The following is a 23,613-nucleotide window of genomic DNA, read 5'->3' as shown; positions in this document are numbered from 1 at the left end:
TTTTTGTGCCGTCAACTTTGATGATGCGGAGGAATGAGCTGGACGAAGTTCCGGGTGCGCCGGTCAATTAGGTCCGAGTCGCAACCGGTGAAATTCAACTTCGTAGTCGAATTTCCATCGCTTTTAAGAGGTAGGATGTTTCGTATGGAAGAATGACTAAAAAAACCCCATTTGACTCACTTCTTAGTTTATTTTAATCGGTTGCTACGATCCAACCACTTTTCACACAGAGTCTCGGTGTCATAAGCTGCGACCAGACAGCTGGCAGACGTACCGACCGCATCGCGACTGCTGCTGCTGCTGCCTGCATCGAGCCGAGAGGGGCAGATGCGGTCTGGCTATTGCTTCAGAAGTGAAGCCTCTCTGAACTAAACCCAGAGGAGCCATGGACAAACGGGAGGGGTAATTGTTTCGCCTCATTGTTGTACCTTTTTTTTGTATTTAGCTATCGATCGTTTACTTGGTTCCCCGTTTAGCCACACCGCCTCGCCGTTTCCTGCTGGCCGCAGAATGGCTGCTCTTTTCGCACCTTCTTTTGTTATTATTTGTTTAAGAAACCCCGATCGCTGTCCTCGCTCGCTCTCCGGCTCTCCGATGTTGAGAAACGAGACGATTGGGGGGTGCACATTTGCTGCCTTACAGGGAATGCGTTTCCCTCTCACCCCTCGTTTCATGCATGGCTCGACTAGAATCGCACGATCCCAGTAAATTGCTGGTCTGCAGCTTGCATTGATACAAACGTACACATCGGTGTGAAGGCAGCGACGTGCTCGCTGATTCTGCGGCTGCGGTGCGTTTAACAATCGCACCATATGGATTTTAATCACTGCTCTTTTTTTGTTTGTTTGTTGTTGTTGTTGTTGTTGTTGCCCGCGAGCAAAATATCACCGGTGGAGATGGGACCATTTGTGCACGACCCCACTTTAATCCTCTGAACCCCCCCCCGCCAGAGCCTCGCTTGGCACAGTGTTAGCCTTACAGCTTGAAAGGCCTTATTGTTGCGGTGCAGCTGGCTCAGCCCAGACCGGCTGAGCATCACTCCCACCCGGCTGGACCGGCTGTTTTTCTGGTCTTTCCCGGGATAGGTTCGGGATACCCGCGTGTTTTAATCTTCGGGTGGGGCTCTTCATCACTAATTGATTGTGGAGGGGGGAAACGTGATTCCCTTAGCTGGACTTCAGGGAAATCCTGCGAAAGGAAAACGTGTTTACCTCCTTTCCTCTCCGAGGCAATGGCTATTGCAGAGACCACACGGTCAACTGGATGTCACTTATATATATACACAACTGCTCCTGGGATGATTTCCCCGGGGAGCAGACCTTAATCAATGTGGGGGGGGAGCTCTCTTGCTCGAAGACTCTTGCTCAAAGAAACGCGTTTGTGAGCTGCTGATCTAAACATATCCGACCACACTGTGTCTCCCCCATACCTGCGCCAAAGGTGTGCCTGTGATGTCCAGGGGTGAGAAGCACAGCAGCTGAGGGGGAGGAGATGGGCTGCACCTCCACCAAGCAGGTGTCTGCGGTGCCCAACGACGAGGAGGGGCAGAATAAAGCCCACAGCAACGGGGAGCTGCTCTCTGGTCAGTTCACTTCTCATCACATCAATGCGCCTCTATTATCAGCTGGTATTCCACCTATTTTATAATCTTGCTTAAAATTTGGGTTTAGATTGACTTCGGATGAATAGGAGATATTTTCTCACCATTCATCAACGTCAATTCAATGGACGTTCCCCTTATGGTTGAGCTAGATTTGACATATTAAGAATCCACTGTGTGGATGATTCACCTTTCTTTATCAGTATTGTTTAGTATTCTTTATCAGTATTGAATAATACTTCTGAAGATAATGAAAGAACCATTGACTAGTGCTTTATTCAAGGCATGAACTGTTGGGAGCGATATATCACTTCATAACTGAATCATGTCCAGGGAAGAAAATTTAATTAAATGCATTATCAATTTATGTGACTGCATCACTTCTTGTTGATTCAAGATACTCTGTTGACAATAATGTAATATAAAAGCTACTAATTCTCAAATTGTACAAGCTTCATTGGGTAATTGGGGTTTTAATGTTGTTGATTTTTAGTTTATTAAGCAAATCTAATTATTCCAGCTCCCTATTAGTATTTACACACAGTATATATTTTTTATTAGTTTTGATGAAACACAATCTTTCGGTCTGTAAGCTATCTAGCCGTTATCAACATGCATTAGAACTCTGTTTTGTTTCAACTTCTCATGTTAACTCGTGCACAGAAAACTGCAACTCATACCGTCATAATATCAATAATTACGGTGATAGTAAAAAAAGGGTAAATACAAATTCAATTTGACAAAGAATTGCAAAGTGAATGAGCTCCATTACTATGCGTTGTTACTGTGTGGTCATTTCCATGGTTCTAAATGCGTGGGACTGAGATCGAGGAGAGGGCCTGTGTGTGTAGGAGAAGATGGAGAATGGGGCTGACGGCTCATGTGTTCGCAGTTTGCCAACCATTGTTAAGAGAGGTTCTAGTCTGGAGCGTGAGAACTCGAGCACATCATTACTTTGCCAAGTACTCAACTGTGAGAAGTATTCGACCCCGAGGCTTGTGCTGTGTGGGTCGTCCTCTGCTCTTGTGTTTTAATAAGAGATGTGCTCCTCTCTGTCACAGATGAGTACAAGATGAAAGAAGTGGAGAAAGTCAAGTACATCAGTGGAGAAGAGGGGGGCATGGACGGCCAGGAGAGCACAGTGCGTGATTCTATTGTATTCTTCTTATGTCCTTTATCATGTCGATATCAGGATATTTATCATTTGGTGGAATCTGTATATCTGTAAAAATAGTTTAAAGTTAGTTTGAAGTCTTTTTGTGGTCATGTTAACATTTTTCATAACCAATGTGGAATTATGTTTTCCTGAATGTTAGAAGAGACAACTTTAGGGTCAGCTGGTTTATTATGTCTGCAGGAGAAAAGTGCTCTCCTTGGAAAAGGTCAACACATGGATGAAACGGGGTCAAACGGAAATGGAAAGATTCTGTAAGTGTCACAGACTGATGATGACGTTACCACATTATCTAAATGTATTGATATGATGATATACTCCTGGCTGTTTCCCTTTGCAGGAGCATCCACTCCTCAGAGAGCCAGCAAGAATTCTTCAGGATGTTGGATGAAAAAATTGAAAAAGTAAGAAAATGAAACTAGTCATTTAGGATTTTTATTTTAGTACTTTTTAATCTCCTGCTAAATGACATAATGGAGATTAATCCTGTTACTGCATTAAATCTGTAGCAAGTGGTCACAGCAGATGCGATACTGAAAAAAAAAAAGCCTCAATCTGTCACGTCCTGTACTTTCCACAGAGCCATTGGGATCTCATCAAGTAGTGGATGGCTTTAGAGAAACTGGGCGTATTAATGGGTTGTATTGTTTCATGGTATAAAAGTTAAGCAATAGATGATGTGTGTCAGAATATAAGGCTTCAACTATTGTCTCCACCAGGTCGATAATGCAATCACAGGTGTGTGTGTGTGTGTGTGTACGTGTGCAACCCTTTAGCTCATCCAGTGTTTTGCTGCAGCACACAGCCTGATATTTCTCTGGGGTGCCCAGATATGGCTGCACACCCTCTTGTCAGGGAACCCTGTTGATTGTCCTTTTTTCCCCCACTGACTTTTCACTCCTAACTGGTCCCCAACCAGCTGATAGTGGTAACAAAGATGGGTGCATCGCTGATCCTTAGTCGCCAATCTGTTCCCAGAGATAGTCTAATGGTTTGTGAGGTGCGTGCCTCAAGAAAGTGAACTGCGCAGCATCAAAAGAGACCAACGTAACGAAGGCTCACATCTCTTTTGTCTACAGGGCCAGGACTACTCTGAGTAGGACGATGCGCCAAAGCCATGTGGCTGAGTATCCATCGGCCCCCGACACGAGAGGACTGTCATGTTATGGACGGATCGTACCGTGTAGGACGGCCGCTTTGTATGTGCACGCCTGAGAAAGATGGGAGTACTGACTTGAATCAAGCACCTTTTTTGACGTCCTGATCGCATTAGTCCCCCCACATTATATCAACCACGAAGGGAAAGGACCACAAAACTCAGAGATGGTTAAAGATTTTAAAGTTATTGAAGGACTTCTTTTTTTTAAATTTCTTTTTTTATTTCTTCCTTACTGAAGTTGCAGGATGACAGAGTTCTGGATTGTGAGACACAGGGTTATGTCCCTCCTTGGATCAGTCCCAGAAGGTCCAGATAAACACGGCTGTTGCCAAGACTTCCTACAAACATTCAGACTGTTGCACGTGAACATTTCCAGCAACGGAAGCAACCGGCGCTCTTAGTCCGTCAAAGTGAAGATTTATCATTTTAAACATTTTCATTCCCGAACACCGCCCCCCCCCCTGAAAAGTCAACAGGTGGGCCACTTCCTGCATTCCAAGACACAGTATGAACCTCTTTTCTACAGCGCAGTGTCCGTCCCTGCTATGATGTAGAGTATTTATGTTGAATAAGGCTCAGGGTTGAAGTGTTGTAATGTGTGTCTCGTGTTTTCCAGTCGATCCTTTCATCGGGACGCTGTCATTAACGCTCACTCACACTCGTGCACTCGAGCAGCAGGTCCACGCTTCTGCATCAGCCCGCGTTGAACCCGCGGGGCGGACTCTGCTTCGTCACATAAGTCGGGCCGTGTATTTTTCGCTCACCAGTGTAATGTTGTCGTGTTCGGTTTCTTTTATGAATTTTGGGGTTTTTCTAGAAAAATAAAATGTTTTCAGTAACTTATTCACACAACTGACAAAATGGCGTTACTGCTGAAAAGAACTCATTATTAATGTGATCTGCTACTCATTGAAGCTCAACCAGGTGCTGTGAGACTCAAATCAATGCAATAGGAATAACTAATAGGATTAAATATGCTAATATAACTTAACTTGTCACACTGTAAAATCACTGGGGCCTGTGATATGATTATTATTGGACAGCTCTATGCAAAACAAACTGTACACAAACCAACAGGTAGAGAGCCAGAGCCCCAAAATAAAAAAAGGTCCCTGTTCATGGTCAGAAGGGATAACACAGCTGCTCATATACATTATGATTATGTTTTAGAAGAATAACAATGTGTTCAAGGAATGCAATAAGGCAGACTTAGTTGGAATATAGTCATAATGTTCAGTGTCCATTACACAATGTGTCACTATTAGCAGTGTACTAAGAACTAAAACGTTAAACAAGCAAATACATTATAAATCCAATTGGTTGTGGCTATTAGTTAGCAACAACAATACATTTAAAATATTGCCTTAAACAAATGACTTCTATCTTGTTGCCACTTGCGACTGGATTTATCTGAAATGCCGTAACTATAGAAACCACCATTTACGTTTTTCATATCTGTCAATGTTCCTTTCAAAAGATTCGTACTTGCCTCAAAAATATCATTCTCTCAGAGTCTGGTAGTATTTTACCCAACATGTTTTTTGGATCTCTTGAGATCCAACTCATTCAGTCAGACTTTAATATTTAAAAAAAGGCAGGTAAGCACATACTTTGAGGTGTCAGGTAATCTCTGACAACGTGGAGGAAGAACCTCCTCCACCGATCCCAAACACGGCGGTCGACACACAGTCGGACCTTTGACAACGTGTCAAACGTTTTATCTTTTTCTAGCTGAAGTTTGCTGGTTAAACACAGATAGCGCGTTCTTGCCGAGGGCCCCGGTACGTGCCCTGTGGTTTGGTCCATTTGCACCTGGTGCCATGTTCTCCGCACACCTGCAGCTCTTCATAGGTGCAGCGAACGCGGACGGAGGCACAGACGGACTAACTGACCGACCACCAGCGCCCCCCCCATTGGCCTCTTCTACGTTTCACCAAAACTACCACGGTGGCGTTCAGTGCTGCTGCTGCCGTCTCTTGCGGTGCTGCCGACGTCCCAGATCCTGGAAGGGGCCGGCGGGAGGGTCCGGTGTCACCAACCCGTCGGTCATCCTCTGGTAGACCAGCGTGGAGTCAGAAGCCACGGCACACAGCAGCACGGGGGGGCCCCCGTCCAGCACGTGGCGAATGCTGCGCAGGCAGAGAGGAGAGGAAGACGTCAAGTCCGCCGCCCTTGGCGACATTATTTTGTGGTCGTAGAAATATTTTTTAAAAAAGGTGTGTGTGGACCAAAAGGAGGCGGGGCCAGCGGGCCCCTGGAGCTTGTCTCCAGGGTCTCCCGTTACCTTTTGTGGCTCAGGGACCGGTGAGCAGGCAGCGGGAGGACAGCCTGGACGGGGGCTCCTTCTTTCTCCCTCCCTTCCAGCAGGATCACCTGCAGCTCGGGGCTCTTGACACACGACACCTCTCTCCACCGACGCACTGCGGAGGACAAAAGAAACGCCGCAGTTCTGTTTCAGTGAAGCTCGGATGTTTTGATGGAGGAGATGTTCACAATCTACTACACGCTAAAGGATCCATGGGCTGATTCGATCACTTCTATCCCCCCGAGATAATTTACTTCAGACGAATCCAATCAATAAAAGGACATTATGATTAAATTGGGTTTCCTTTTCTTCTTCATGATTATCTGCTATGTGCTGAAGCAGCATTTTGACCACAGTGGTGTGGGATTGGACTCACGTGAAAATGACCCTTACTATTGTGAAAATGAGTCATTTTAAATGTATGACTGAAGACACGAACTGACCCTCGGTGAGATCCATGTACACGAGGAAAGCCGCGTGCACTTGAGCACTGTCCTCGGTCTCCAGGCTCTTCATTTGTTGATACTAAAAACAAGAAAACACACACAAGCTCGCATCGTTTGTAAAACAGGTCAGGTCAGGTGACAGCACCGCCCGCCGCGGGGCCACTGACTCACTGCTGGGTGCTGAAGGATCCAGTTGGGAGACAAGTCGGCTCGGTTTGACGCTTCTGACATTTTATTTTCTAAATGGGATGACTCAAAGTGCTCGTTGAACACGTGCTGGTAACTGGACACGCCGCCGCTGCCACGAGCATGTGAGGCGTGTTTTCGCGTTGGCCGGGGTGCTACACTCTAAACCGTCCGTGTGGAAAATCTTACTCGTTGCACATAAGCACGGTTTGTTTTCGTATATGGAATATTGAGTCAAATGATCTCCTTTCTTAAATAAATAATAATATGTGGGCGTGTACACTAAAAATATTAGGTAAATAAAAGTTAGATTGTGTGTTAATTTCTTTGTTTTATTTGTTTCACTTTACATTTCTATTGCTTATGAATTACCCAACACACCAGAACAATCTCAAACCATGCTTACTTTTACATGCACACATACACTACTTTACTTTCCTTTTTTCCTTTTCTTTTGTTGTCGATCACATGCATATTTCATTTTATGTTTGTATGTAAAATATTCATAGCATATACAGTTGTGGTCAAAAGTTTACATACACAAGAACATAATGTCATGTCGCTCTTCAGTTTCCCGTTATTTCTACAAGTCTGATTTTTCTGTGATAGTGTGATTCGAACAGATAGTTCTGTTCACAAAAAAGATTCATGAAGTTTGGTTCTTTAAGACTTTATTATGGGTTAACAGAAAAAGTGATCAAATCTCCTGGGTAAAAAATATACATACAGCAACATGAATTAGCAATTTTGGTGACTTAGAAAGTTGTGTCAATGAAATGAGCTTCATAGCATGGCCTCTTAACTTCTTGTGAGTGATTATGAGTGACTACAGCTGGTGACTTCTCTGAGGCCATTTAAATAGGGCTCATTGGATACCAACGCTACTGCTGCTGATCACATGGACAAAGATAAGACCTTCTGGAGGAAGTTCTTTGGTCAGACGAAACAAAAATCAAGCTGTTTGGCCACAATGCCCACCATCAAATATGATGCTGTTTTGCTGCCAATGGAACTGGTGCTGGTAGAGAGTAAATGGGATAATGAAGGAGGAGGATTACCTTCAAATTCTTCAAGATAACCTTCAAATCATCAGGCTGACGGTTGGGTTTTGGGCGCAGTTGTGTATTCAACAGGACAATGACCCCAAACACACATCAAAAGTGGTATTAGAATTAGAATTGCTTCCCAAAGCCCTGACATTATGTTCTTTACAAGTGTATGTAAACTTTTGACCACAACTGTAGGTGGAAGCTTCAAATAAGCCCAGTTGGCTTTTTGCTTCTTCCTGCACAGTAATATTGACTGTTTCTATATTGTTTATTTTGTATTGCTTGAATTGTGCAAATTAAAAATGCATATCAGGTCAAAAAATGTAAAGTCAAGAAATGTAATTGAAAATAAAGTTAGAATTTAAGAATATTTGGTAAAAAGTCAATATGTTAACTTAGACAAAACAATAGAAAATAATCTATACAATAAAAAAGATCTTTTTTTTCATTTTCTAACAGGTTTCCTAATTAATGGAATATGGGAATATACTTCCATTAAAAGGTGTTTGGGTGTGCTTGTATACAGAACATACTGTGCTTACACCTATGTTAATTATCCTTTTGTGCAACAATCATGAAGTTACAAAACCCTTAGGAGCATGCTGAATGAATATCAACGTGTAACAATGACGAGATAGTTTGAAGATCTAGTTAACATCTTGGAAACAGTACAAGTACAACTCGTCACCAATAAAGCATCTAGTACCATGTTTTAACCTCAGTTAACATCTTTAGACGGATTAATGTGGCAGAGTGATTAGACATCAACATTGCCTCTTTAGCATTGCAGTGGTGCAATAATTACATTTTTTATTCCTCAAATAATGCTGAATGTGTATAATAAAACACCTGCTATTGTATATTGGGATGTACAAGTTTCCTGAATTACAAAAACACAGAAAACAAAATATTCAATTTCCTTTAAGGAGAGCACTTAGGATTCTGTTAGTAATGAAGACTTTACCTGTCACCTGATTATGAGGAACTCCTCCCAGCTGCAGGCCGAGGGTATTTCCACGCTGCCCCTGTACAGAGACCCATATTCAGGGGGAGTTGGACTGTTTTCTTAGCAACTACAACATCTGTTTTTGAGGCTCAGCGGAGTGCAGTGAAGCCGTTCTGGCGGTTTGATGAAGAGGGGAAGTGTGAAGAGGTTTGGGCCCTTTGCTGTTGATTGCAGTCACGTGTCTCCCTCTAGGTGGCGCACAAGGCACTGCTGAAAGTTCTTGTGCTGGAGGAGGATGTGGGATGGAGTGGCCAATGACAGCGTTTTTCCTAAAGTAAAATGTCTTCAGGGTTACTAGACTCCATTTAATAACTATTTCACATCAAACTCAATTTAAAATGTACAAGGCCATTATTACACTAATTTCTCAAGTGCATTTGGTTTCTACTTACGGTTTCTCATTTGAACTTTTGCACATGACATTTTGCCCGTATATTAATATAAGTGTTTGTTCAGGAAATACTTCGGATAAAATGAGATTAAGCCACAACACCTTTGAGCGGCCTTGATGTGCTTATAGTGCAACACAAATAACAGATCAACACAAAAATCAACTTAAATGTTTTAATTCTTAAAAAAAGCACAGGTATTTTCATGTCAAGCAAACAATGGAACCATTTTATATTTTAGCACTGTTCCATATCACAAAATGAGTAATGAAAAGAATATTTAAAACCACACAATTTTTTGGAATAAATTAATCAGCACAACAAAGGAAGTAAAACATGCTTGTACTTAGGTGTTGCACAGGAAATATTGAAACCCCAATGCTCAAAATTTAAGACACCTGAGAATATAAATATCAAAATGATTTTTGCAGCAGTTATTTAGTTCCACAGTTCCTCCTCTACCTCAACTAAAGCTTTGACAAGAGGAGTTTTAAAAATTACATCTATGTAAAAATTAGGCATCAATTTAAAAAAACATCCATCCTTGTACAATGTGCATATCTGAATTAGTGTGGTGACAAGCGAAAATTTCCGAAAAATCATCTTTGTTCTCAGCAAGGCAGCAAAAATCAAATCCAAAGTGGACAACGCTCGTCTGTCATCAAGCCACATTCAGTGATATGAACACAAGTTTTGGACTGAGCTCTGCCATGAAGTGACAGCTTACAGATGTTTATTCGTGACATTTGAACACCTCCGCCCGAGGCATTCCTGCTGAACTAAGACTGCTGCTGGGTTTTAATGACGGGGGACTGATTTATCCCAGAGATTCATTTGCTACTGACTATTAACAACAGAAGTCCATCGAGGCAAGAGAAATGCAATTCTGCTGCTATACAGGTAGTAGTGATGTTGCATATAAAGACAAGGTAGGAGTTAGGGCACACAGCATGACCAACTCATTTATGAAACCCAAGCTGCGATGGCTATTCAGGACTTCTGAGTGACCGTTTGGATGGATTTCATACAGACACCGACAGAAAAAAAAAGAATCAGTGAGGTATGTTATTGTGATGTTATAGCTTTGAGAACAGGACAGTCCGTGTGGAGACCCTCATCTTTTAAAAGAGATGGGGGGCAATATTTGCATTTGAAGATCTGAAAGACAAGTATATTGTGTGTTCCTTAGTCAAACAGTCCATAGATTTGTGGTTGCTGCCAGCAGCAACAGATCAGACTTCTGAGAAAGAAATGTGTACGAACCCCCCCCCAAAGAGAACAACTCCCATGAACATGAGATCCAACAGGGAAAAGGTGAAGACAGTTTTGACACATAAATGAGGAAGACGTCTGAAAGCGGAGGAGACAAATTTGAATGATCTATATAGAAAAATCTAAAATATACACATTCCATTAGAAGAGTTGGTCTGAATGACTACGCCACACTAGGAAAAACCAAAAAAACAACCAAAAAAACCCACCAACTTATTGTATCACGCTTTCTTAAGCACTTGGACAAAAAGGCGGTTTTACAAACACATTAGGTCCACAGTGCTTGCTCGTAGAACCATAGCAACAGTGCAAGCCATCACACTATTCAGCCAAATACACCTGTATGAAAAAAGTGCCATATTGCATAATGAGTATCTGTGAGGAGCCCTGTGAGGGCATGTATACCTATACAAGGATCCAACTGTAAACATGGTGCGTAGTAGTTATGACATAGTTTAAGGCTTTAAGTGTTGTTCACTGAGATCAAAGGAATACGTCCATGCTGTGGACAAACAGTGTGGAAACCAGAAAAAAATCACAATCTGATCTGGATACTGTATGCCATCGAATAGTTTCACATCTAAATAACTGATGATGCTGATGAATGTTTCTTTTCCTGAAATACATGGCTGATTATTAACGTCTTGGCATATGGGAATATTTAGGTGTCGGCTTGTTTAAAATGGACTGAACTGGTCCTTCACTCATGTTTTTATTCAGCATTATTAGCAATATTTTGACGTGTCAAACGCAGGCTTAACCAATAACATTGGCTGTGTCTTTTTGACAGGTGCCCGCTGGTTCCATGAAACACCTGCATGGAATATTAACTTATTATTCATAGTAATTGAATCTGTGCTTTCGCTGCTTTGATAAGTCAAATGCTCAGCTCAACAAATGGAAGCAGAGTAGCACTTTTTGAGCATTTTTGTTTTTTTTGTCCAACGCCATATGTCAGACTTGTGTTTTTTTCTCAGTGTGTCAAACCATCCAAAAAAAAAAAAACCTGGCACACAAGATCCTGTAATGCGTTCTGCCGTCTGGCTTCAGACCCTCGATGATTAGGATGAAGACTTTTTACTTTGAAAGGCAGCAGGCCCAAAGTCAAGCTTAACTTATGTCATCTTCCAACCATCCCAAAATATTTTGACATCATAGGGTACACTTTCCCCAGTTGTGACACTAACAAAAATGTTAATAGAAATACATACACACCGACACTCAGAGGCAATGCCATCCTATCAAGAGTATACCATTACCCCTAATATAAGGACTACAATTCATCACACATTAATTCTGCTGCTAGTAGCATTACCATTTATCTACATTAAAAGCTTAAAGCTTACATACATTTGCATCAGTATTAAACATAATACCGGTGTGTATTATGTGCCAGCATTTCATGAGTGATAAATGATCCAGACTTAAGGATGGCGTGCAAACAGCTACTATACAGCTGATCCACTTTCTAGCAAAATCATTATTTGATCATTAGTACGGATGAAAAGAAAAGATTACAAGTTTGACTCAATAATGGTTACCAATGCAATAAAAAAACAAAGTTATAGGTATGGTCTAAAACTTTAAATGGAATGAGCAAAGCTAAAAATATAAATAAAAAAACAAACTAAAAAGGCTTTTACTCACCGCCTTGCTACCTAACATCACAACTTTGTGTTACTCATGGTGAATAAGCAGTAGTGAAGAGTAAAAAACAATCTACAAATCAACCACAAGAAAACAGGTATTTGGGCTTATGAAGGTGGAGATTTGTAGCAAAAATGTGAGGAATCCCTGCAAGTTGTGTTTCTGAGATAATGTGGTTATTGTTCGGGTTGGGTATGTCGAATAAAATCTGCTTAATGATTCCTTTTCCAATCGAATCCTGAGTAATAGAAGAAACCGAAGTATATTCATACTAAAAAACAAAATTTCATTAGGTTTAGGCTGCCATCAACAAGTGATAAATGACAAAAGTATTTAGCCAATTCTTCTTGGTTAAAAAACAAAAAAATATTTTTAAACCATCTTTGTTATGGCAAGTAGAATGGTTTTACATTTTATTTTGCTTTCTAAGCCATAAAAGCCCAATAATTTTGTTGTATTAGTCAATGACCATGACTGCAGTGTTTTGCATCAATGTGATGAAAACACATTCTCAGATCTGGTTGTGTGAACTATAAAATGTGTTTCATTTAATTGTCATGAAGGAAATCTAAAATGTTCCCATTCTGTAGTTAATGTTTTTAAAGAGGTTTTTACATTTGCTTGTATTTTCATGCAGAGGTTAAATTTCAGTGCCTCATTACTATCTTTCATAAGTGAACCTAGGCCCGTCGTATTGTAAACATTATACACGTACTTTGATACACGTGTAACTCACCATTTAATTGAAGTATATAGGTCCTAGCTTATTTTTCGGGAAACGCTGAGTGGAATCGGTAGGCACATTTCTTGACAAACCCCCACCTCTTATGGATTTGGAGTATTCTAGATACCCAACCCTAGTTATGTTGAGCAGGTAGATAGTGGTCACATGACTGTTGATGGAGGGATGAAGCTGCTTCAACCTCACATCCAGCTCTGTGTTCGTGGTATGTACGTGTGTGTTTGTGTAGGGAGAAGTTTTTGAGTACAACACAGCAATGCTAATTCCTAGTCAGTGGATCTGATTGTAGCTGGGTAACTTGAAACCACGGTGACCTCCGGTGCTCCTGCTAGGAAACCCCCAACCCAAACCATTCTAGTGGTGCATGACTGGGCTGGGAGAGGAGGACGCGCCTTTGTTGCGGCCCAACATGGAGGGCTTGAAGTCAGGATGGCGACGGGCATGCTTGATCAGGTGGTCGCTGCGCATGAAGCGCTTATCGCATAGTGGGCACAGAAAGCGTTTTTCCCCTGTGTGGGTGCGGGTGTGGCGGGCGAGCTCATCGGAGCGGGCAAACTTCTTTTCACAGTCAGGCCAGGTGCACGGGAAAGGCCTCTCACCTGCAGTGTGAAGAGAGGGGACAATCATTTACCTCCATTTATATATCTGTAACTGTACATATACAAGCATCATTTGGATTTTTATGACTCAAAGCACTTCCCAGTTCAATAATGCAGCACATTGCTGAACTGTATACAATATTTCCCGGTATCAATAATCTGCTAAACTCTAAAGACTGTGATTCATCATAGTGAAACATGCAGTGCACGTGGCAGTTTCCTTAAGCACATGCTGGTCCCCCTATTTACTAGCACTGAACACAGGAAATCTTTGGAATTCACAATGATTTTTAGTCAATCATTTTATTTGATACACGATCATAAAATATGAATGATGTTGTATTTATAGATGTTTTCACAGTAACTTCATGTGGTTCCTCCGATGGGCTAATACTCTTTATAACAAATGTGTGGATGAAAATATTAAATTACTACATTTCTAACTGAACAAATGTACTCCCAGATGAAATGTTGATAAGAAATACTACTTATATTGAGAAAATATAGGTTTTTAAAGGAGCACATTACATAGCAGTTTGGGTATTCCCCTGCATGCGCTAGTTTAAAAAAATATGGCGTATACTCTGTACATTGTTAAATAAGTGAGACAACATATCTGGCTTTTAGATTCTCCAGATTAGTCCCGCTAAGCTACTGCTAGCCTTAATCTCCTGCAGGCGACATGGGGGAAACCAGGATGAGCGACCAGGGATGCTCGGTGCCATTTTCAAGATCACAAAGCCCGGCCACGTTGTTGTTGCAGACTTCTTTGTGGGCGTTCCCACCCCCGTTTCTTTGCGCCGTTTCCTGCCCTTAATCCGTTTGCGCCTGCTCACTGACCCCGAACACGCCGATTTGTTTAAGCGAAACTTCACATGGACGTTTTCTACGCGGTTTTGTAGAGCTCGGTTATCCAACATGTCGGCTGGATCTACTTGCAGCAACATCTAGTTAGGCAGTACGTGGGGGCGACACGCCGTTGGAAGCCGAGGCGATGTGCAGCCCCACGTTCAGTGCGGTTTCCTCAGCAAAACGTACCCCCCCAAAAAAACGCGTGAAAACGTGTTCATTCGCTTATAGGCGGAGTGACGCATGCGATATCGGACGCGCCCTCAGCACATCCAACGTTTTTTTTAATCAATAACGTCACACATCGCCGACTATGAGATCAACTTCGACGCGATAGCACACCGCATGAAAGGGGGTTTGATCGGCCAAAGGGAGAAGAAAAAAAAAAACTACCACCAGCGAAAACATCAAGCACTTGCTGCCACTGAGGCCGCCAACGGGGCCAACTTTGCCCGACAATAAACTCTCTGCTCTCGACGTTAAGGTTTCGTCTTACGTTCATTTCATATGCAAATGCGGGCGGGAGGAAGACCGTCGTCACCAATTTTAATGTCCAGCCCAGTTCTTTTGTTAGTTTACTTCTTTGTCAGTGTCTCTGAGGGGAGGTTTTTTTTCTGTCTTTCCCTCTTTGTTTGGCCACGATATTGTAACAAGTGGGGGAAACATTTTTCCAACACCACACAATTAGTTAGTCCACCCCCCCCAAAAAAGGCACAAAAGAGAACAACACTTCCCGTTTTTCCCTCCCCTGATTGTAGCGTTTTAACAGCGTGTCCCCTACATAGCAGGAGTTGGGTACACGGTGTATTATATCTAGAAGTTAGCCAAGCAGCTACACAACGTGTGAACTGATGACGCAACATAACTGTTGTTGTGTCTCCGTACCTGTGTGTGTCCGGATGTGTGCCTTCAGGTGGGACGATTTGCCGTAAACTCTGTCGCATCCATCAAAAGTGCACTGATGTCGCTTCACTGGGGACCGCGGGGCCCCCACGCCTCCTCCTCCACCCCCCCGTAGCTGCTGCTGATGCCCGGGGACAGGGGTGGCAGAGGGGGTCATGGTCGGGGTGGTGGGGTCGGACAACGTGGTGTAACCGCTCTCCCCGCCACACGAGGAGTTGCTGCTCTCCGAGTAGGCCGACATGGGGCGGAACTTGCCGTGTAGGTCGGTGAGGATACCGGCCACCGCCATGATGTTGCCCCCCTCCAGCCTCAGCGCCTCCCGCACTTCCCTGTCCTCGCACGACACCTCGGGCTCCCCAGGGAGCAGGCCCACCGGGGCCGACTGACTGGCGGGGGCGACCGGGGTGGGTCTGTGCAGGACCGGGCCGCTGGATATCGACACTAGACACTCGGCGGCGAAATAATCAGACGAAGCAGTCAACGACATTGTTATCTGCCTTGTTTGGTGGGTGGCTTTATCTTTTAAAAAAAAACGGAAAGAAATAATCCGCCAGGAGGGGCTAACGGTAGTCTACAGTAAGCCTGACCTCGTTCTCATCAAACTCGACGAACCAACCGTTTCCCCTTCAGCCTCGTTACAGCCATACAGCGAAAAATGCTGTAAAAGAAAACAAAGTATGTATATATATTTGAAAAGAAAAAGATAATAATATTGCGCTAGCACCGTGCCAATGCCTCCGGGCCAACAAGCGTGTCGCTCGCCGTCTGACGGTTCATTGTGTCTGAGCTTCGGAGAAGCCGGTCAAACCTACGCCCCCTGGTCCGGACTAGTGATGCGTTCACGCCCGTCAGACAAAACGGAAGTGAAGTAGTGTGTGGTTTCACATTTCTATAACTTAACTACTAACGGGGACAATTTATTCGTTCCCTAAAATTAGTCCGATTTAAAGTCATTTTCAAATCGAAAATAACTAAATGAAACTAGTTGTTTTCTATTTACGTAATTGTACATACTGTTACTAAATACGTATATATTTGTTTACGCATAGTCAATTCGATTTGGCATACTTATGGGAATTACATCAAAAATAAAATATCCATTATTGGCATGACCTCGAGTCGGGGATTTTACGTGAACGCTCGGAATTCCAGTTTTATTTAGGTTTATGAACGCAGCGTCAACAGCAGTACGTACTGACTGACGTCGCAGCTCGGGCGTGGACCGCGGCGGCGGCTGCATCCTAGAAAGTAGGTGGCAGGCAGCTTGGGTAATGATGGGGGAAGGAGATGGGGTCCGAAGCGGGGGCGTGATGGGTAATTCAGCTTTAGTCCAACTACGTGGCTGAGCCACGCATGGCTGCTTCTTTTAAATGGATGGCAAAATAAGTATGAGCCGGAATTGTCTCTAAATATCTACGTTTTACAGTTGTTTTAAATCTCAGGACACAGACGTGCTTGTAGCCAACCGTTCTTAACTAGTTTATTTTGTCTTCAGAGAAGTTGATCCTGTGGTTTATTGAGTGTAGGCGTTCATCAGTGTGTCCCTGCAAATAACCTCCAAGCCAAACTACTCTACTGTTAAAGATGTACAAAAGAAAAACAAGTAGGCAACTATTATCTTAGGATTTGTTTTGGTGTGGTATTCTATTGTTCTGCATATATGCATATATATTCCCTGCTGATAACGTTATTATGCTACTTGACTATTTTTCCTGCAATAAATAAACCTATGCCTTTGTGGCTCGACCTCGATGCAGGGGGAACAGAAAACTTTTATTTATTTAGATAGCCCAGTACTGTGACAAGTGATTGGCTCAGGGAGTTGCAGCAGCGCCCGCTTGGAAGGTATTTCCTGATTGGCTGCTGTGAGCCCTATGGGTCACTGTGGGAGCCCACGTACAAGTGTGGTCTTTCACGGGCTGTGCACAGTGCTTGGTTTTCATCTTGCTTACATGTGGAGCCTTAGAAGCCGCCAGACCTGTCTTGACTTATGGTTGCTATGGCTGTGTCTTCGTTACTTCTCATTTGTCTAAATGTTACACTCATTTTTCTGCTGCTAAATGGTGAGTTTTATGGATTTTTTTGGTTTGCCTTTCAGTTTTCCATTATATTTAGAGTTGACCAGTATGGAAGTATAACAGGCATTGTTTGAGAAAAGTTTTTTAAATTTTTTTTTTATTCATTATGTCTGAGATTTTTTATCTTAATTGTTTTATACAGAAGTTGATGGCACTCAGACCGAACCAAATCTCTGTAATTCAAGTTGTGTTGGTAAGACTCCAGTTTGTGCTTATGATGCGTACGATGCAAGCTTTCAGAAAATTACAAAATAATGACAACATTATTCAATTCAATTATTTGCATTAATAGATCTGCCTTTATGAGACATTCCTTTTTTCAAATCTCATTGTTATTGTTTCATGTCCTTAGGGTTTCCTACCCTCGACTTGTCCTATCAGCGAGGGGTGAGGTATACTTACAGATATAGCACGACAATTACCACAACCCTTCACGGCTCCAATGCCGGCAGGACTGGACTGGCTTTGGACTGCGTGGTTGATATTGACGTGGTTTCAAAGTGTCACCTAATGATGCAGGTTAGCTTTAATGAAGATATTTTAGGAATAAATAAATGAAAAATAAGTTAAGCTGCTTAAAAAAAACTGATCTATGCACACGCTTGTCCTACAGATTAGGAACCCTCAGATAAAGCGTCTTTCTCCTCAGAAGGAACACTCTGTGCAACGTTTAAAGAGCTTAAGGTATTCTTTTGGTCTCACATAATTTGCTGTGTTTTTATAAAGTATAATAAACGAATGCATGTTGTTCCACACACATGCATGTGGCTTCGTCTCTTCCCGGCCTGCAGCAATCAAAGTGCACGTCCGGATCATTTTGGAATGCTGCAAATGTTTTTCCTCTGAATGTGATACTCTGTTCAGATGCTCCACTTGTCTGTGTTCTCGGGTCTCGGGGGACTCATCTGGTGTTTTTGTTTCCCAGAGAGTCACTGGAGAGGACGCGCCTCAAGTTCTCCCTCCAGGAGGGAAAGGTCACGGCCCTCTGTCTCCAGGAGGGAGAGCAGGTGTGGGCCCTAAACATTAAAAGGGCCCTACTGAGCATGCTCCAGACCTCCCGCATGGCCTCCAAACAGGAAATGGAAAAGGAGGTGAGGATTAATGAGGGCAGATAACATATCAAATATCTGCCCAGTATGCAAGATGTACACACACGCCGCCTCCCAACTGTTTTTGAGATTTCCAGATTTAACAACTACGTGTTCTAATCTGACAAATACTACCTCTACCTCTACTACTAGCAACAACCGCCATTAACACCGTCTTGCCTTAATGAAGTGCGTTCACATGGTGATTATCTGAGTTGTGTTTAACCCTTCTTTCCCAGACCGATGTTTATGGAACGTGCACCAGCAGGTACGAAAGGAGAGGACCTGTACTGCTGAAGACCAGGGATGTGAAACAGTGCCAAGAGTCCAGGCTGGCAAATTTCTGGCCCCATTCAGTGTCTTTAACTGAAGATACAGTGAGTTTACTCTCTCCTGTGGCATGTGGCAATGTGGCAACTACTGTGGACACAGAGTTTACATTGTATAAAGTAAAAAATTTAATAATTTAAAAGCTGATTACGGGGCGATGGGGGAGTACCGTGATGCGCTGGAAATGCACGGATGCTCCATGTGCCATGTCGAAGTGTCCCTATGCAAGACACCCAACCCTCAGTTGCTCCCCAGACAAAATGCAATGCATGGGTTATAATGCAAAGTCACTTTGGATAAAAGCGTCAGTTAAATGACATGTAATGTAATGATTACAATGTTGTAGACCAGGTATATGTGTGAAATTAAATGAATATTCTAATCATTCAATATTTCTCCAGTTTAATTTTATTACCAGCTGTGTGGAGCTTAGAAACAGCAGTTAGACCATTGTCTAAGTAAATAAAAATTGAATTAAACACAGCATAGTTGATCTCAGTTCTTCTAAAATCTCGGTTTAAATGAAGGGAAGTTGAAAGTGAGCAATGACGTTGGTTGTCTTTTTTTATCCACCACAGAAGAGGATGTTCTTATTAGCCAATATATTACCCACCTACTTTTTAAAGACAGACAGTTAGTTTTGATTTGGGCTTTTTTGATGGATATTTGTTGTTGTTTTTGCCAGTCAGTGCAAATGGAGCTGCACTGTGTTCAGAGGCATGGATCTACAGTGATGGAAGAGGTCAACTGTACTGAAGCTGTATCCATGGCAACGTGGTCCAGGGCAGCGGGGGTGGTAAAAACCAAAACGGTGTCTACCTTGCTCCTGCTCAGAGCCCAACCGGGGGCTCCTTTGGGAGCAGGTAAGGAGAAGTACCCAGACCTCGGCAACCGTTTAGTTTTAAAGACATGGACCCTGATGCTTGTTCTTCTCGATGCTCATGCAGAGTCCTTAAACCTCGGTGTGCTGGCTGACCTGCAGTTTGAGGATGAGGGGCCTGCAAGGCCAGGAAAAGCCAGAGCATGGACACCTCAGCAAGCCAGTGTAACTGTCAGGCTGTTATGTAGCCTCACCTCAGACCCACAACTGGTGGGTTCAGTTCTGCTGGAGGCGATTTGTTCTGGTTCAAATGGAATCGTTTTGAAATACTGGAGGGTAAATTCCTTGTGTATATGAAGCATATGACGTAAGTTCTTATATGTGTTTTTCTCCAAGGTATCACAAAAGTTTCTTGAACTGGCTTTCCAGCTGAGAGATCTGACTCTTTCTCAACTCAAGACACTTTGGCAAGAATCGTCTTTCAAGTGTCGCAATGACTGGTAGGTATCCCCAAGTGTATTAAAATCTATCATCTTATTACTCATACAGCTTTTAATCAATGTGTCTACATGATATTTTAAGTTGGGTAATACACTTTTTTACAGTTTATAAAAATCTTGTACTAATGAAACAGATGACTTGGAGTAGGGTGTCCCCTTCTTAGTCTTCAGCATCACAGAAAATCCTAAATACACCATCATCTTGGAGACCGTTCTGACTTATTAAACACAGGTGTAACTGCTAACAAAACTAACAAAGACCTCCTTTCAGTGAGGTGTGGCAGCACCTCATGTTGTGTACTCTGCTGCATTGCATGACTCACTCGCCCAACAAAACGAGATGGAGATTGGAAACCAGCTACCAGTCGTTTAGCCTGGCATTACGACACAGGTTAACGCAGAGGTTCATATTGATGCTGATCAACTGTTTGGACAGGCAACCTTTGTTGGAGGCTTTACCGGCCTGTGGATCTGAAAACTGCATCGTACTACTGACAGAGCTGATGAGGAGCAAAGAGCTTGAGGAGGAGCAGACTTGGGCTCTTCTCACCACCATAGCCCTCCTGCCTCATCCATCACCAAAGATCATCCACTCCCTTAACGTAGGAACATCTATGTGACATTGCTGATGACCTAATTCTACTACTCTCTGTATTCACCCCTGATACATAAGTCAAATAAATGTGTATGAAGCTTCTCCATCCATCTATTTAGATGAGTATAAATCCTCATCCTGGAGGCTGAGCGCATGCTGATGTTCTGCTGTCTGTGTTAGGCCCTACTGGATGACCCCCAAGTGTGGGCAAAGGCACTGTTAGCTGGATCATCTCTGGTTTATCAACTGTGCCAAAGGTCTCAAGGCTCTTGTAGTAAACTTCCTCAAGTAAAGTCCTTCATAGAGACACTGGAGGAAACCCTGAAGGAAGGCTGCAAGGGACATCAAATTACTCGAGTCAAGGTACTTTTCCCAAGAAAAAAGACACATTAAAAACTGGGGATTTGAATGATTTTACATAGCCAATGCCTGACATGCACACATTTTGTCAACCCAACAGCTTCTTTATACACTGAAATCAGTGGGAAACGCTGGTGTGTCTGCGGCAACCTTCATTCCTCTGCTTAAGTACTTCCTGCTCGGCTCCTCCACTGCACTGGAGCTGAGACTCGCTGCCACTCAAGCCTTCAGACGCTTTCCCTGCTCAGCTGATGTGAGTTGATTCTGAAACAAAGCCATTCACTTCTCAGACAGGGTTTGTCACTTAAATGTATATATGATAAGCCCTCACGTCACAGAGTCTGACTTTTCTAATTGATTCATGATGAGTTACGGTGGAGGTGAAGAGGTGATCGTCACTCTAACATCAGTGACTGACAAGAGCTTCCTTCCTTCAGAGATCCGTGCTGTTGCAGCTGTACCGGTCCTCCCAGGAGGATCCCGAGGTCAGAATCGCTGCATACCAGCAGCTCATGCGCTGCTCCGATACGAACGTGTTTGAAGTGGTAAAGATGACGCTGAGGAACGAGACATCCAGCCAAGGTCTGATTTAAACTTATTGTGTAGAGAGGATACTAATAGCAGCTTCTACCAGCAAAAATGTTTAGCAAAAGGTTGATGAACAAAGTCAGCAGCTGCTCATGACAACATTTCGGCTTTTATATAGTTTTTATTGCAGAAAGTTTGACATATTATATATTTTGCGCTGCTGAACCAAACATCTTAAAATTGGCTCCATTTGTTTCGTTATAGAAAACTGATCATTCATGTCATAGGTTTAGACCAATTTTGATCTCCTATGTTTGTCCAAATAAATCTACAATTATTTGCAGCATATTTCTGGATCTATTAAAAGCATTTACTTTGTTGAATTGCAACACTTGTGTAAATAATTGAAAATCATGGCAAAAAAGAAATAACAAAGAACAACTTATATAGATGTTGAGTTGCCAATCTACCAAAGCACTAATACAGTATGGTGTGTATGGCTTCTTTTCCTAATTTAACTAAATAATTGATCAAATTACAATGGGGTGTGTCCCAGGGGACCATTCACAGGTTGCTTGCTTTCCTAATTTATATAAATGATTGATCAAATTTGTAGTGTTTGAGAATGAAAACACACTTCAGAAATGTCAAAAATACAGTAACTTCCCTCATGTCCAACAGCTAAAAGTAATACTAATAATTTACAATCTCTTAATTTCCTTACTTATTATTTGTCTATCCTTCTCCTATTGTATAAGTATATTCATTACCATTCAAATATATCTCTGAGCTGCTCTGCTGTAGGACTGAATGAGGAGATCTTCCGCCTTTCCTCCTCTGCCTCTGCAGTGGGATCATATGTGTGGAGTCACCTGACCAATGTCCTCAGCAGCGAGGATCCCATGAAGCAGGCCCTAATCAATTCACTGCCTGACGACATTATCAGCAGAGACTTTGAAGCTGAGTTTTTGAAATACTCTTCCTATTCAGACCACACAGTTTCATCAGGTAATGAGGACTTTACCTCAGATTCATGAACAAAGATAAATTGGACTTGTTTCATTTTCTTCTGCTTCTTCGTTTGTTTCAGGAATGGGAATTACAAATGTGGAAACATCTTTGGTTTTCTCTCCCAAATCATTTCTTCCGAGATCCGCCTCTGCCCGCCTGACTCTGTATTTTCACGGCAGAGCCCACAACCTTCTGGAGGTGAGTTTGGAATCCAATCCGAGTTTGTATTTATAGTCTCACAATATTCGGTTTAATTTGCGCATTTTGTTTCCTAACTAAGGTGGACCTTCATGTTGAAAACGCTGAACCACTTTTGAAGAGTGTTTTCGGTCACCAGAACTTCAACTCCGGCACAGAGTCTGCGACTCAAAGTCAAAAGACGCAGCCTAAAGCGACGAGGACCAGAAGGCAAACAGACGATGAGCATGGAGCAGAAAAAGAAAAGTGTTTATCTGGCACCAACAGTTATCTGAGCCAGGCGAGGGCCATGGTGAGGGGCCTTTTCATTGTTTTACAGCAATCATCTCTACTGGGGGCGGGCCACAGCATTGTGAAGTAGATTGGCAGCCATTTATATTGCATTTCAGATTTTTGACTTTTGGTCAGTGATACTATGTTGACAAACATTTTTTACTGTACTTACTTACTTAAAGTGCAGCCAAAAACTCAAATGATTTATCAATTGGCTTATAGGTTCAAATATTATTTGAAGCGACAAGGAGTAAAGCGAGAAATTAATAAAAGCCCTGAATATAGGCAGCAAGAATGACAAAGGCTAAGATAAATTAATATAATACAATTGTTATTCAAAATTATTATTTAAAAAAAAACTTTTATTCTATCCAAAGATGGATAAGTTTATTTATATATTATTAGGATCATAGGCACCAAATGGCGTATTATTGTGTATTTCTGAACCTATTCAGCAATTGTACAAGATTCCTTTATTTTGTTCTATTTACATTTACATGGATAAA

The 23,613-nt window shown here is 42.4% G+C and overlaps 4 protein-coding genes across 4 annotated transcripts in view; 2 read left to right on the top strand and 2 right to left on the bottom strand.

The window, feature by feature from the left end:
* The first annotated feature begins 10 nt into the window (after nucleotides 1-10).
* Nucleotides 11-4,354, top strand: zgc:55943 (uncharacterized protein LOC406337 homolog). The gene is made up of 7 exons (XM_037458654.2): nucleotides 11-130; nucleotides 231-402; nucleotides 1,441-1,582; nucleotides 2,662-2,741; nucleotides 2,958-3,028; nucleotides 3,115-3,178; nucleotides 3,854-4,354. Exons 3-7 carry the CDS (start codon nucleotides 1,492-1,494, stop codon nucleotides 3,872-3,874), a joined length of 327 nt encoding a protein of 108 aa, XP_037314551.1. The 5' UTR covers nucleotides 11-130; nucleotides 231-402; nucleotides 1,441-1,491; the 3' UTR covers nucleotides 3,875-4,354.
* Nucleotides 4,355-4,522: 168 nt separating this feature from the next.
* On the bottom strand, nucleotides 4,523-7,074 carry tsen15 (TSEN15 tRNA splicing endonuclease subunit). The gene is made up of 4 exons (XM_037458652.2): nucleotides 6,856-7,074; nucleotides 6,682-6,763; nucleotides 6,218-6,353; nucleotides 4,523-6,062 (listed from the first exon to the last, which is right to left on the bottom strand). The coding sequence occupies exons 1-4, from the start codon at nucleotides 6,913-6,915 to the stop codon at nucleotides 5,888-5,890; spliced, it is 453 nt and encodes a 150-aa protein (XP_037314549.1). The 5' UTR covers nucleotides 6,916-7,074; the 3' UTR covers nucleotides 4,523-5,887.
* A 2,401-nt stretch (nucleotides 7,075-9,475) lies between these two features.
* On the bottom strand, nucleotides 9,476-16,126 carry zgc:153115 (uncharacterized protein LOC768186 homolog). The gene is made up of 2 exons (XM_037458857.2): nucleotides 15,309-16,126; nucleotides 9,476-13,574 (listed from the first exon to the last, which is right to left on the bottom strand). Exons 1-2 carry the CDS (start codon nucleotides 15,811-15,813, stop codon nucleotides 13,330-13,332), a joined length of 750 nt encoding a protein of 249 aa, XP_037314754.1. The 5' UTR covers nucleotides 15,814-16,126; the 3' UTR covers nucleotides 9,476-13,329.
* A 441-nt stretch (nucleotides 16,127-16,567) lies between these two features.
* Nucleotides 16,568-23,613, top strand: part of LOC119209652 (uncharacterized) — a 31,884-nt gene continuing 24,838 nt past the window's right edge. Inside the window, exons 1-16 of the mRNA XM_037459102.2 lie at nucleotides 16,568-16,640; nucleotides 17,547-17,597; nucleotides 17,757-17,923; nucleotides 18,018-18,088; nucleotides 18,330-18,495; nucleotides 18,732-18,869; nucleotides 19,508-19,685; nucleotides 19,770-19,912; nucleotides 20,039-20,142; nucleotides 20,579-20,744; nucleotides 20,918-21,100; nucleotides 21,198-21,350; nucleotides 21,535-21,679; nucleotides 22,475-22,633; nucleotides 22,716-22,834; nucleotides 22,917-23,126. Coding sequence (XP_037314999.2) covers nucleotides 16,598-16,640; nucleotides 17,547-17,597; nucleotides 17,757-17,923; nucleotides 18,018-18,088; nucleotides 18,330-18,495; nucleotides 18,732-18,869; nucleotides 19,508-19,685; nucleotides 19,770-19,912; nucleotides 20,039-20,142; nucleotides 20,579-20,744; nucleotides 20,918-21,100; nucleotides 21,198-21,350; nucleotides 21,535-21,679; nucleotides 22,475-22,633; nucleotides 22,716-22,834; nucleotides 22,917-23,126 — 2,196 coding nt within the window. The 5' untranslated portion in view covers nucleotides 16,568-16,597. The remainder of the gene's footprint in view (nucleotides 16,641-17,546; nucleotides 17,598-17,756; nucleotides 17,924-18,017; nucleotides 18,089-18,329; nucleotides 18,496-18,731; nucleotides 18,870-19,507; nucleotides 19,686-19,769; nucleotides 19,913-20,038; nucleotides 20,143-20,578; nucleotides 20,745-20,917; nucleotides 21,101-21,197; nucleotides 21,351-21,534; nucleotides 21,680-22,474; nucleotides 22,634-22,715; nucleotides 22,835-22,916; nucleotides 23,127-23,613) is intronic.

The sequence above is a fragment of the Pungitius pungitius genome, chromosome 15, assembly GCF_949316345.1.
Source record: "Pungitius pungitius chromosome 15, fPunPun2.1, whole genome shotgun sequence".
Classification (NCBI taxonomy): domain Eukaryota; kingdom Metazoa; phylum Chordata; class Actinopteri; order Perciformes; family Gasterosteidae; genus Pungitius; species Pungitius pungitius.
This window is presented reverse-complemented; position numbering and strand designations above follow the sequence as displayed.

Coding starts and splice junctions, on each gene's coding strand:
- zgc:153115 (XM_037458857.2), bottom strand. CDS start 15,813: ATGTCGTTGACTGCTTCGTCTGATTATTTCGCCGCCGAGTGTCTAGTG. Junction 13,575..15,308: donor ACACATCCGGACACACACAG/GTACGGAGACAC, acceptor TTCACACTGCAG/GTGAGAGGCCTTTCCCGTGC.
- tsen15 (XM_037458652.2), bottom strand. CDS start 6,915: ATGTCAGAAGCGTCAAACCGAGCCGACTTGTCTCCCAACTGGATCCTT. Junction 6,354..6,681: donor GTACATGGATCTCACCGAGG/GTCAGTTCGTGT, acceptor TGTCCTCCGCAG/TGCGTCGGTGGAGAGAGGTG. Junction 6,063..6,217: donor CGGTCCCTGAGCCACAAAAG/GTAACGGGAGAC, acceptor CTGCCTGCGCAG/CATTCGCCACGTGCTGGACG.
- zgc:55943 (XM_037458654.2), top strand. CDS start 1,492: ATGGGCTGCACCTCCACCAAGCAGGTGTCTGCGGTGCCCAACGACGAG. Junction 2,742..2,957: donor TGGACGGCCAGGAGAGCACA/GTGCGTGATTCT, acceptor TTATGTCTGCAG/GAGAAAAGTGCTCTCCTTGG. Junction 3,179..3,853: donor TGGATGAAAAAATTGAAAAA/GTAAGAAAATGA, acceptor TTTTGTCTACAG/GGCCAGGACTACTCTGAGTA.